This window comes from Apium graveolens, chromosome 2 (assembly GCF_009905375.1).
Source record: "Apium graveolens cultivar Ventura chromosome 2, ASM990537v1, whole genome shotgun sequence".
Classification (NCBI taxonomy): domain Eukaryota; kingdom Viridiplantae; phylum Streptophyta; class Magnoliopsida; order Apiales; family Apiaceae; genus Apium; species Apium graveolens.
Window position 1 is genome coordinate 20103103 of NC_133648.1, and position 13402 is coordinate 20116504.

The 13402-nt window shown below is 36.5% G+C and overlaps 2 protein-coding genes across 2 annotated transcripts; one reads left to right on the top strand and one right to left on the bottom strand.

Annotated features, from left to right (window-relative positions):
• Window positions 1–4002: 4002 nt before the first annotated feature.
• Window positions 4003–8212, bottom strand: LOC141686281 (G-type lectin S-receptor-like serine/threonine-protein kinase At4g27290). The gene is made up of 7 exons (XM_074491325.1): window positions 7988–8212; window positions 7260–7322; window positions 6855–7038; window positions 6577–6788; window positions 6296–6470; window positions 5133–5263; window positions 4003–4260 (listed from the first exon to the last, which is right to left on the bottom strand). Exons 1-7 carry the CDS (start codon window positions 8210–8212, stop codon window positions 4003–4005), a joined length of 1248 nt encoding a protein of 415 aa, XP_074347426.1.
• Window positions 8213–9643: 1431 nt separating this feature from the next.
• On the top strand, window positions 9644–12934 carry LOC141705855 (uncharacterized). The gene is made up of 4 exons (XM_074508730.1): window positions 9644–9737; window positions 10459–10671; window positions 11614–11706; window positions 12069–12934. The coding sequence occupies exons 2-4, from the start codon at window positions 10574–10576 to the stop codon at window positions 12592–12594; spliced, it is 717 nt and encodes a 238-aa protein (XP_074364831.1). The 5' UTR covers window positions 9644–9737; window positions 10459–10573; the 3' UTR covers window positions 12595–12934.
• The last annotated feature ends 468 nt before the right edge of the window (window positions 12935–13402 follow it).

Sequence of the window (13402 nt, forward strand, 5' to 3'; positions counted from 1 at the left end):
AACAAAACTTGAGACTCAAGCACATTGTTCCTCTCACTCAAAAACAAGTTGTTTTCTTTGATTTTAGCATTTTCTTTAGTGAGGGACTTAAGTGTAACACGCAAATGATACAATTCTGTAGACATGTCATTTATTGTATCATTACACTCAGCTTTAGATAAATGTGCAAGGTTTGTAGTAATTACCTGATTGCTTGAGGAACTTGTCTCTGTTTCATCAGACTTGGCCATAAGGGCTAGATTGACATAGCTGATCTCCTCATCTTCATCCAAACCATCAGCTGCCCAGTCATTCTCTTGTGTAATAAAAGCCCTTTCCTTCTGTTTGAGTAGATCAAAGTATTTTTGCTTATAATTCACAGACTCAAATCTCTTCTTACTAGAATCTGACTTTCTACACTCATTTGCAAAATGCCCTGCCAAGCCATATTTGAAACACTTGAATTTTGACTTATCCACCATGTTTCTATTTGGCTTGGCAGCTCCAAAGTTCTTCTTGAACTTGAGCTTGGCAAATCTTCTTGAAAGGAATGCTAGGTGCTCATCAATGTCCTCCATGTCATCTTGACTCAAAGAATCTTCACTTTCTGCAGCTAGCCCTTTACCCTTGCTTTCACAGGCCTTTGAAGTTGATTCCACAGCTTCCATCTTCACTTCCTTCTCCTTTTCCAGTTCAGCAACTAGTGCAATGGATCCTCCTTTCTTTTTTCCTCTCTCCATTCTTTCATCCTGCTCTATTTCAAGCTCATAGGTCTTTAGAATGCCATACAGTCTCTCCAAAGTAAACTCCTTATAATCTTGTGAGTTTCTCAATGAGACTGTCATTGGTTTCCATTCCTTTGGAAGAGATCTGAGAAATTTCAGATTGGAGTCTTTAGTCTGATAGACTCTTCCATGCAATTTAAGAGCATTTAGTAGCTTTTGGAATCTACTAAAAATGTCAGTGAGTGACTCACTTTCTTCATTGTTAAAATGCTCATATTGTTGAATCAGGAGCTGTATTTTATTTTCTCTTACTTGCTCAGTACCATCACAGATTATCTGTATTGTGTCCCAAACTTCCTTGGCAGTCTTGCAGTTGATGATGTTATCAAACATATCTGCATCAACACCATTGAACAAAATGTTCATGGCCTTTTTATCTTTCCTGACTTGTTCAAGATCAGGATCAGACCATTCATGCCTTGGCTTTGGAACTGATGGTTCATTTCCTGTTGCAGCTCTCATTGGAACATGAGGGCCTCTTTCTATGCAGTCCACATAGGCCTCATCTTGAGAAAGCATATGAAGATGCATCTTTACCTTCCAATGATGGTAATTATCTTTATCCAGAAAAGGAATCTTGACTCCAACATCTTTCTTGTTCATCTTGCTGAATTGTTTTGATCTTTAAACTCTTTGTAGATTAAGAGCTTGCTCTGATACCAATTGTTAGTCCCTTAACAATATAGCAAGAATTACAGAAGGGGGGGGGGTTGAATGGAATTCTTTATCTTTTTCTTGAAATAAAAATATTCAACTCGATTATAGATATATCTGTTTTGATTAGCACAATGCGGAATATAAACTTTAATGAATCAAAATAAGAGTAATTAAAAACAAGAGTCTTTAAAAACTTTCTGGTGGATTTAAACAATTCCACCAGAGATATATATTAATATATCGAGAGAACTCTGTGTGCAGAAATGCTCACAGCTGCTTTTACAAGATAGAACAACTAAGAACACAGGAAATGCTAAAGATAGTGCTTACAAAGATTTCTCTGTATTTGTTTCTAAGCTCACTTAGTTTTCTTAGTTATTTTATATTTGCTACTCTCTTGGTTTATATATATTCCCAAGATTACAAAGTCAAAAGAACTGAATAAATATAAAATCTAACAGTCTTGATCTTTGCTGCTTTTCGTCCTTTATTACCCAGTTAATGGGCTTCCACAGTGTTTGTATCCAATCTCGACGGCTGTGTGTCAGCTTTCACTGTTCAACTGATGTTTGAATCTTGATATTATCATCCGTCGACTTTCAGATCATCCGTCGATGACTTACTTGATCATCCGTCGACTGCTATTTTGAACATCCGTTGAAAGTCATTTGATCATCCGTCGAAGCTTTGTTAAGCATCCGTTGATAGCTATTTTGGCACTTGACTTCATTTCACTTATACAGAATTACAAGACATTGCTTATGTACAGTTAATCAACCTATTCTGCATATCTAGTTAAAGTCAACATGACTTATATGCTACTTCAGATTCTATACAAAGGTGCATACAACACTGTACTACAAACTTATCATTATATAAGCTACTCACTCGATGGATAATAAATTACTCATCCGTCGGTACTCAAACTGAGTTATCCGTCGGGACTATAATTCTTATCCGTCGAGTGCTACATTATTTCACTAAGTAAAATCTACTTAGATGTTTTGTTTAGGTAATCATCAAGTGCACAACATATTCACAACAATATACCCCCAATGATGAAGGGTTTAGGGGTTAGAAAAACATTCACACTTTGGCACATTCACTCTCACACATCCATATATACACACAACAACCTCTCTATCACATACATACATCTTCATCTTCTCCAAAACCCTATTCTTATTCTTACACCGGAGGCGCCGTGGGAGCCAAACCCCCCTTCCGGTGTTGTTTTGCAGATACCCAGCCAGCAGCTACTTCTTATTCATAAGGTCTAGGAACGGCATCGGACGGAACCGCCCGCTCACCAGAGTTATCATGAGCCTTTCATTCAATGCAAGTCTTTGTTTTTCTTATTTCTCCTTGTAGATAATTATTATTTAGGCGGACTACTTTATAGGAGGATGAGCACGGGGAGTTTGATTTATTTGGTAAAATTGTGTAAGAGTTTATAGTTTTAAATTTGAATTTAAATGAATTATGTAAAAGTTAAGCAGTTAAATTTTGAGGAGTTATATCTTTTGGGGATTTTAATCAAGTTGTTTTGGATTTAGGTTTTGAGATATCACATTAGTTGAGGATGTTAAAACTGTAAGTGTACATATTCTTCCATGGCCTCTATCCAAGCATTCAAATAGGGTGCCCTGCACCTGGGATTTACTTACAAAAAAACATTTCCTGGAAAAAATAACACAAATTAACAAAAATAAGCAATAAACAAGCATCAAACGGTACCATAGTGTGGCTAAATGACACCCTATTATCTCTGTAAGCACATTCTCTGCAAATACAAACACTTGCAGATTACAAAGGGCTGCATTCTCATTTGTCTCCAATATAAATACAGACACTTGCAAATTACGATCTACAAAAATGAGATACTTGGGTGGATCAAAGTAGTAGATGCAGCGAGGTTGCTTGGTGAAGAACCAATCACACAAGGGTTTCTTCTAAGGATGGCCATCGGGTCACTTCGGGTTCGGGACTTCGAGGTTGGGGAGTGCTATCCCCGAACCCAAAATCGATCCCCAAACCCGCCCCGATCTCCGAACGAGGATTATTTTACTCCCCGTTCCCGCCCCAAACGGGAAACGGGGATCCCTGCGGGGATTCGGGGATTTTTTTTTATTCGTTTTATAAAAATTAAATTTTAAATAATATTTTTCAATAAAAATTCACATAGTAAATTATAATATATAGATTTTCTTTTAAATTTAATATTAATGTTTAACCTTAATTTGAATTAATATTTATTTCTAGTATAATAATAAACAAAAATAATATTATTATAATGAAAAAATATCACGATAAGTACATTTAAATTATATAGGAGATAAGAAATTAAAAATAATAATATATTTTATATATTTCAATATTTATTTGAGATATTTATATATATACAATATTATTTTTATTTAAAATACAATTTAGGGTCGGGGATCGGGACGGGGAGACACTAATCCCCGCCCCCGCCCCGTCCCGATCCCCAATTTTTTTACACATATATCTCCGATTCCCGCCCCGTATCCAAAAAAATCCCGGATTCCCCGCCCCGTTCGGGACGGGGATCGGATCGGGGTCAGGCGGGGCGGGGAAATGCCCATCCCGAGTTTCTTCTCTCAGAGAAAAATCCTGGTTGCTTAGGACGGGGCAATGCGTTATTACTAGTCAGCATTAGATACACTAATGACATGTTCGGCCTATCTTCTGGATATTCCTGCATGCATAATAATAACCCAATTTGGATAACTCGGAACACTTTATGCTCATTACTCGACTCCAAAATCATACCATCAACAATGTCCGCAAGATTTCCTTCATTAAAGCTTCTCCATACCTAAAAAATTAGTAGATGTGTGCTCACTTACATGTCCAGTAAGGTTGAGGTTGTGTTCTGGATGATAAAAACATCTGTTTTGAAACCGATCGGGCCCTGGATCCGCCACCGCAGTATGCCCCTTGCAATCCCTCTTATAATGTTGAAACGCTTCGACCAATCAAATGATTTGCATAATTCCTTATCTGCAAAGGCTTTACTTAGTTAATCCACGTTGTAATTGTGATGTACTTTGTTCAAACACATTTTTTGTTTAAGAAATTAATTGGGTGCACTGAGTTCATAATTTATAACCAGAAGTAGTATCTGATAGGATCGTACCAAAAAATAAAAAAAATCTAAACTTTTGTTAGGCATGTATTTATAGATCAGAAGCCTCTTCCCTCTCTCAATGCAGCAGCCTAGAAGCCTCACTAGATTTCGGTGCTGTAGTTTGGCGATACATGAAACTTCATTCATGAATTCTTCGCTCCTTGTCTAGAATCTTTGGGAGCCTCTTTACGCCTATTTCTTGTCCTTCTTCTAACCTCCCATGCAAATAAATATATCTTTATTTATTTAGGGAAACAAAGATAAGTCCAAAGTTAATTTTTTTATCTATATGACAGTAGGAGTACTAAATAGTTAATACAAACATATTTCCAGGTTAAATGTCTCCTGATACTTAAAAATCTTGTTTTCTTTCTATTTTTACTGATATTAGGTTTGCTGCATGCTGTCCTCTGAAGGATATTTACTCATGCATGCATCTCTTTTAACTTGGTTCTAAAAGAATGGAACAAGCATTCAGAATTTGACATAACAAGTTAGTCTTTGATTTGTGATAAAGATAGAAAAGTAACTATTAACATGACATGTATCAAGACATTGACCTTGTAAATAATTCCAAAGCCGCTCTCTCCAATTTTATTGTTGTTGGAGAAGTTATTGCTGGCATTTGCAATATGTATGAAGTCAAATGAGGGTAAATCCAAATTGTTACTGTCATTAGGTCGCATTAGCCCTGCACAAGTGACGGTAAACATGACATAACCGAGAAACAGTACTTCAACTTTCAATAATTTGAAGAACCAATCTATGTGGAATTAAGATTGGAAGTATTGGCCGTTATACGTATAGCGGCTGCCGGCTAGACCAGGAGCACTGGCACAAAAGTTCATGCACGGCTTCACCAAAGCAGAGGGAAAGGAACTGCGCCAGGAGTAAAGTCAACTATAGCCCCAAACTTCGGTTAACAACCCCTGCACTCCGGCGATTTTCTAGATTGAAGTAGCCTTTCGCAGCCCTACCAAACGAAAGAAGTCGCTATCAAACAGCTCGCCCTACTGAAGTACCAAAGGTGCGCTCAGCCTGGTGACTAAGAAATGAGTTTGCACTTTAACGAGGAGCCAACCTTGGTACGAGAGGACTGGGTTGATTAGTTCCACAAATCTCACTGCACTGATCATAGTAAATTGAGGAAGGATTTTCAAATTGATAAAACCCGAGAAACTCTACCTCTAGCCCTTACATCCCTTCTTGTTTGTTACTTTATGTTCCGGAGTCAACTGATCCCGTTTTTCATCATTTTTATAGAGGGGGATGGAGAAAGTGGACAATTTAGCTTCTACAAGCTAGACAAATTCATTGAAAATCTGACTACTGTTTAAGGTAATAAAAAGAGGCATTACCTATTCTCTCAAATCATCTTTTCTTTAGTGCATACAACCAAAGAACACACAGTATTACAGTTATTGCAGCAAAGACAAATATTAATATGAGCAGAACTCGCTTCTTTTGTGTGGAACCCTTGTTTCCTGATGCATAACAAATCATAACCATGGTGAAAGTAAACTTACTCAAGTGTATGAAAATTTGAAGATATTATAAGATATAATAGCTTGGACAAAGATGAGTCACATAACTCAGAGGCAGCAAGCCTGACTTAGATTATATGCATTTTATGAGTAGCCTCTTGTATCAATCAGACCACCAAACCGTAACAGGCATTCACTTCTGTTTGTAGCATTTGTATTTGAATAAGCTGTGCAATTACAATTCTTCAGGCATTCCATTTCACATTCTGCGAGGTTCATGCTTGTGTTATACCATGACCACCGAGTAACAGGCAGTTTAACACCTGAGTACTTGAAGAAACCATCTTCATCCCCACATTTCAACTGCACATCGCGTGTACAACCCATTAGACCAATCTGCTGCTGCCCAGTCTCCTTTAATTTTTGGATTAAACCCTCTCATACATTCACTTCTAGGATATTTGTCCATATTACACACACCATTGGTTCCACAATATCCATAATGATCACAATCACTCACTTGAAGTTTCAGATTAATAGTCCACTCTTCTTTGTGTCTGTTCCACAGAAGACGTTGTAAATACCCAGATGGTAACAACATCAGCCTTGTTATAGTAGATTTAGAAGTGTTGACAAGATTGGCAGTGTAATAGATTTCCTTGTGATTTATAACATACTTAGATGTATAGACTCCATTTGGATTTAGAGAAGGGAGACCACTAGGACCAGTACCTGCCACCCATGGTCCAGTTCTGTACCAAAGAATTGAATCTTTCCACAAAAGTAACTGCGGCTAACCATTAGGATCAAGTCGGTCTTTGAAATTTCCTGGAGATGGATTATCATCACTTGTCCATGGCGTCATGTTTCTACTCATGCTACTAACTAAATCCACTCCAAATTTCATGCATGGAAGGAGATTATCTACCGGATAATCAAAACTCTGCCACACAAACTTATCCTGCTCACTGTGATTTTCATCCTAAAAAATAAGATATCCTGTATCCAATAGCTGAGCCACTGGATTCTTTACGGATCTTGAATAATGTGACGACCAAAGTATGTTGTCAGTACTTTCCTTAGTACTTAAAATAAATCCCCTACTACCATCTCTGATAATTCCTGAAGTAGTATTATTTATTGGATTCTTTCTGTTAGCAACCCATACAACTGTCCCCCTTGATATTTTCCTGTACCATATACCAAAATATCGATTTTGGGGCTGGCCTGGAGGGCTGAAAAATCCCATTTCAAACTCTCCATGAGCTGAAATTGTTGGAAAAACTTAGAGAAGAAAAAGACACCTACATTTTGCAGAGAACTTGTACTGCTACTGCAAAATGTAGGTGTCTTTTTCTTCTCTAAGTTTTTTACAACAGAAATAACGATTTCTCCATCACTAAGGGTCTGATTCGCAGTTAAAGTGTCTGTTGCAGCATCGGAGATCATTAAGATGCAGCATAAGCAGGAGCAATATAAAATGTAGGTAGTGACTTTCATAACTAGCTTTGCTAGTTCCTCACTATATTTTGTGTTGGTATCATATACTATCATATAAACATCCCAGTCCCTGTTCTTGGGCGAACCGGTTCAACCCGGGTTCAATCCTGCTCTAGGGCGAGTCAGGTTCAACCCAGTTCTGGTCCAGCTCAGGACATGAGCAAGCCAATTCTACTGCCCCCTTGGCACATTCTATAACGCTCCTTGCCTAGGCACGTGTAAGAAATCCATCCGTGTCAGTCGTCCTCCGCCCCCAGCAATAAAATCGTGATTGAAAGGTACCAATCCCTAAACCCTACCTTTAGGCTATAAATAACTCGGGGTTTAGGGGTTACTCTCTTCTCCACACTTTAATACACTCTTATACACACACCCACATCCTCTTTACATTTCTATCTTCATCCACCAAAAGCGAGTTCTTACTCTCATACTGGAGGCGACTCAAACCCCCCTCCGGTATTGTTTTGCATGCACTCAATGGTAACTACACCGCAAGAAGGGTCCAGCACAGCGTCGGAAGAACCAGATCGTGGATTGAAATTATCACTATATATGTGTAGAGAAAGAGAGAGCATATTGCAGCAAGTCGAGAGCAATTCAAAGTTTTGACTAGTCATCTCAAGATCTATGTAAGTAGTTACGTTTACTTCTTCCATGTGAATTGATTTACAAAAGTCAAAACTTTATACTTTGGATTAACAATATGCTCTCCTGGCCATTTAAAACCCTGTGTTAAAAGAAAACTGTCTAAAATTACAGTTTGGCTGTCCGAGATGGTCTATTTGATGGAAATAGGAACCAGGGTGACAACAGACAAAAAAACTTGAAATCTAGCTACTAGGTAACAGTGAGGTCACAGCCAATGTCATATGTTTGTTTTGAAAGTTCAAAGCTATGCTAGAACCTACTGCCAGCAAGAACCATTATCACAACAATTTTCCTCTTAATTTTATATTTCTCTATTTCTTTTTAGATTGCTTATGAAAAAGTGGCTCCAAGTATAAAATGCTAAGGTAATCTGGCCTTTTTCATTCAGAAATCGGATGGAGGAAGAATTGTAGATGGTTTCAGGATTCATTATGTTCTCGTTTTTTTACAATGTAACTTGTAACTCAAATATGGTGATGACTCAAGTCTTCTAGTGAGTAATAAGTCTTGATCACCTCTTCATCAAGAGTGAGCTTGCTATGGAGGTTTGGTACTATTTTGATTGATTTTGTCTCTGTTTGTAGGCCGGAACTGGTACACAATCAACAATATATTTGTCTCGACTGACATCAGTGAAATTCTATTAGCCAACAACCAAGGTAATATATGTGACCGGAGCTAGAAAAAATCGAACACTGATGGTGTGAGAATATTTAGGCAATCCCATACATCACTAATGCTTATTGAGAATATGCTCATCTGCAGAGTCACTTATTTGCAGCTACAACTTGATATACCTGATACTTTCACATCTGGTTACCGGCACAGTTCAGGCTAACAGAGTTTCTCTGACCCTAATATTTCTCATAATTTATTGTGAACACGAAAGGTAAATTAATGCCCAAAAATAGATGTGCCTGATCCACTCTTCGACCCATACATGAAATTTCGACTAAGGGCCGGAAATGATCTCCCTCTAACACCTTGAGATTTTAGAGCGAGTGGTTTCATGACAGTCTTCCACCCATTTTTCAATTTTTTTATCCTCATTATGTTACTTTCCAATCAAATATAAATTTTGAAAGAGCGAGTGTTGGGTAACCCAAACTCGTTTCCAAAATTCTTGTGTATGACGTGATATGACATTCGGCAAATTTTAAAAAAATGTTACATTTGAAAAATTATTTAGTAGTCAGGAGAAATAACATGTTCCATTTTAAAAATTCAGTCGTGTCTGTGCATTTTTTTAATTTACTCGTAATTATATCTGATTATACTATAGATTCGAAATAATTTTTTTCACCAGGAAATTATTGAAACAATTTTATTTTAGAAATTAGACAGAAATGAAACAGATGACATATGAAATGAGAAAATAAAGAAGGGGGGCAAGAAAAAAGCATGCATAGCATAACAAAAACGACAGCGTAACAGGATTAGAAAGCGTGAATGTAAAAGAGGGAGAGAAGCCATATTATTAACTGTTTTCATCTAGGGTTTCGTTGTTCATCAATAAGCTCTGCTCAACATTCCGTACGTTTATTCGTATTAATTATGTACATTTATATGCACTCACATGCGTCATTTATTTTGCTTCTTTTAATTATCTTACTAGTGTGTGTGTCACTGTGTGTGATTTTTGATGAAAGTGAATTGAATTGTAGTTTATTATAGAGGCTGTTATATGATCTCTTATTATTTGTTGTGGATCATACTCTAGTCTATCATGTTGTTTTAATAATTTTTCGAGATTAATTCTTGGATCGTGTGTGTTTGTGGTTATTATTATCATGATGGAATCCGGAGATAAAATTACAAATGTACCTCAATTTTGTTTAGTTTGGACTAAAAAAATACAGTAACATCATATAATTAAGAAATGAAGAATGCTCGTCATACCTGATTGGATATATATTTATGTGAAGGATGTGTATCGGTTAAACAGGAAAATAGGTCGTGTAATGCTAGTGTTGTAACAAGATATCAAGTAAACGGAACATTAACCGAGTAAAAATATGAAACTAGGGTGTAGTTCAATGATCAATTAAGACTAACTTCTTATCATCCCATGAATAATTTTTTGTACCGTTGTTTGCAGTTTTTTTTAATTAAGATTTTAGAGTATGCAATGTGGTTTGTGATTTTTGAAGTTAAGAATACATGTTTTTAGGATGTTCATCTTTGTGTTGTGTTTAACTAGAGAAGACTTGCTGACCTCAGTTTTTCGATATATTTCTATTTAATGGTGATGTAGGCAATTGATGACTTTTGGTAGATTCCTTTGGCTTTATGAACTGCTGTTGTTATTGGATTAAGAAGTTGTTTGCTTCATATACTTTAGAAGAAAAAGAAAATAAAAACGAATCAGTATGAGTCCAGACAGGAGAAGTTCCCCACGTTCCAGGAGGTTTCGTAGCAGAGATCGAGAGTATTATCGGGATGCACCTTACAGAAGGGATCAACGAAGGTATTCATATATTATTAAGCTTTTGTCATTCCTCTGTTCTTCTCTTTAGCAACACTTTTCCTGTCATGGCATGCAATTCATGATTTTGGATTTTTAGTTTGAGGGCTTTTGTGTTTTATATATGATGTTGTTGTAAGATGCAATTGCTATGGGTAGTTTTCTAAATTTAGATTTCAGGTAATTTTTATTGGTGGTTGTGGTTCAGTTGTGACACATAAGTATTAAGATGATGGTTTTGTTTATCATCTTTGTGCTAATGACGTTTAGCTTTCTAATCATCTTGCTGTTCACTTCAAGCTTTCATACATTAGCACCTAACTGTCTTAACAACTTATACTATGGCATTTTGTTTAGGTTAAACATCATAAATTTGCAACTGTCCAGCAAAAAAAACTTTTTAGAAATAGATTTGTTGTTAAAAGTTTATAAAATTCATTTTATTCTATGCCTTAAATGCCTTAAAATGCATTTTATTCTATAAAGGAAGAAACACTCGGTTGAATTTATAGAAAGTTAAAAAACGAAAAAAAGTTGAGAGAGAATGGTTTTTGTGGTAGTTCTTAATGGTATTTTCTATCAAAGCCAACACAATAAGTTAACATAACCATCATGAATGTGCAAGACTCTGTTTTCAGTTTTTCTTCATCAGAGGCGTTATTATGATAGTAGTTCATCCCGTGGCAGCAAAATATATTATAGGATGGTGTGAAGTGGATACATGATACATCTGTTATTTAATAGATAATATGTAGGCATACAGTTGTTTACCTAAACTAATACTACATCATTTTTGTCACATTCAAACTCTTTACATCCTCGAAATAATGATCAGGTGCCAAAAAATTGGATTTAAGAGGTGTGCATGTTGCTCACAAACTTGTATAAGTTTTGCTTCAAAAAATAATCTTGTTTGGTCTTACAAAAGGTTTCCTCATCTTCCAGGCAAGATTATCTGTGCAACAAGTGTAAACGGCCTGGCCACTTTGCTCGTGATTGTCCAAATGTGACTGTTTGCAACAACTGTGGATTTCCCGGGTATATAGTCTGCATTCTTCTGGAACTGTTCTCATGTCCATTACTAATTTTGGTCTTCCATGAATTCTCTGTTGCTACATAATAATTTGAAGTGTAATCTGCTGCTAATGGGTATATGCATGCTTTTGTAGCTGTCCATACTATTTCAGGGAATAATTGCAATATAAACTGTATATGGGATTATACAAGATTTTGTAAATTTTGAGTTGGGTACTTGGGTTAGCTAAGATTTATCTCCCAGATTGAGTTGAAATGTTCTTAAGTCTACAAAACTAGACAAAATATCTATTAGCAACTAATTTGATCATGCCGATTAGTTTATTTATATTTCTCATCTTTGCTTTAAATTTTATTCATCTCAGTCACATTGCTGCTGAGTGCACTTCCACAACAATGTGTTGGAACTGTAAAGAACCAGGACACCAAGCGAGTGAATGCCCCAACGATCCAGTATGTCACATGTGTGGCAAGATGGGTCACCTGGCGCGTGATTGCTTTAACCCAAGCTTGCCAGCTCATGATTCAAGGCTCTGTAATAACTGCTACAAGGCAGGCCACATTGCTGTTCACTGTACCAACGAGAAAGCTTGCAACAACTGCCGCAAAACTGGTCACCTTGCCCGTGATTGTAGCAATGAACCTGTATGCGACTTGTGCTACATATCGGGGCATGTAGCTCGCCAATGTCCCAAGGGCAGTTTGCCAGAACCAGAAATGTTTGGAGGACCTTTCCGTGACATTATTTGCCATACATGTGGGAATCCTGGTCACATATCCCGTGGCTGTGTGTCGATAATGATATGCAACAATTGCGGTGGAATGGGCCACAGAGAATATGAATGCCCTTCCAGAAGATTGTTCGAGCGTGGCCCTCGTAGGTATTATTGATCAGTTCCGGCAGCAGGCTCCCCTAGTCAACAGGTTGAGGTTGGTTGGTGCTAAACAAGAACTTTGTGCCAATTTTTTTATATTGATATCGTGGAAAACTTGTATATGCTTTTTTAGAAGAGAGAGTTAGCTTCTGTTTGGCATATGGTTCTACTCAGTAGTTCAGTAACCATGAAGGTCTCTGCTTTAGTTTTCTTAGTTTATGTTTTTAAGAACGATATTTAATTTGAGGACGTAATCGTTTTAATAATTTGATGATGACCCTTCATAGTTCCTGCCTTGTGGGAATTCAAAGGCATTTGAATATTTTAACCTGGAAGGTACGTGAAGATAGGCTTTGAAATCAGGGATAGTCTGATAGATAGTAGCGTGATTATGTGTTTTTAGAACAAATTTGTAGAAAGTACGACGTATTTATTCTATTACATTAGGCGTATTAACCTGGTTAATCTCTTTTTTTTGCTAAATGAAGAAATATTAGGCATACCTTGGGGAAGGACCTTGGGGAAGGAGATCAGAGCATCTCCAATATATAACACTATTTTGGTATGATTTTAACGTTAAATTAGTGTTAAAAGTATATTATTTCCATATTTAACTACAACTTACACACCAAATTTTATACCATTTTGTATTATATATATTATTTTATTGCTAATAGTACAAAAAGTAATAAAATTGATAGAATATAAATGAAATAATTTTGTTTTAGATGAATAGCATAAGGGTATTGTTGGAATAAACAAAAAATTTAAAAATTTGGTGTAAAATCCAATTTGGCGTAATTTTTGGTGCAAGTAAGATATAA

Bases quoted from the DNA above. Each gene is read 5' to 3' on its own strand.
- LOC141686281 (XM_074491325.1), bottom strand. From the start codon at position 8,212: ATGGAAGAAGTAAACGTAACTACTTACATAGATCTTGAGATGACTAGT. The intron at 6,789-6,854 runs GTTAGCCGCAGT...CATGGGTGGCAG, and splicing joins AGACCGACTTGATCCTAATG to GTACTGGTCCTAGTGGTCTC. The intron at 5,264-6,295 runs GTAATTGCACAG...TCACTTGTGCAG, and splicing joins AATGGAATGCCTGAAGAATT to GGCTAATGCGACCTAATGAC.
- LOC141705855 (XM_074508730.1), top strand. From the start codon at position 10,574: ATGAGTCCAGACAGGAGAAGTTCCCCACGTTCCAGGAGGTTTCGTAGC. The intron at 10,672-11,613 runs GTATTCATATAT...CTCATCTTCCAG, and splicing joins TACAGAAGGGATCAACGAAG to GCAAGATTATCTGTGCAACA. The intron at 11,707-12,068 runs GTATATAGTCTG...TATTCATCTCAG, and splicing joins AACAACTGTGGATTTCCCGG to TCACATTGCTGCTGAGTGCA.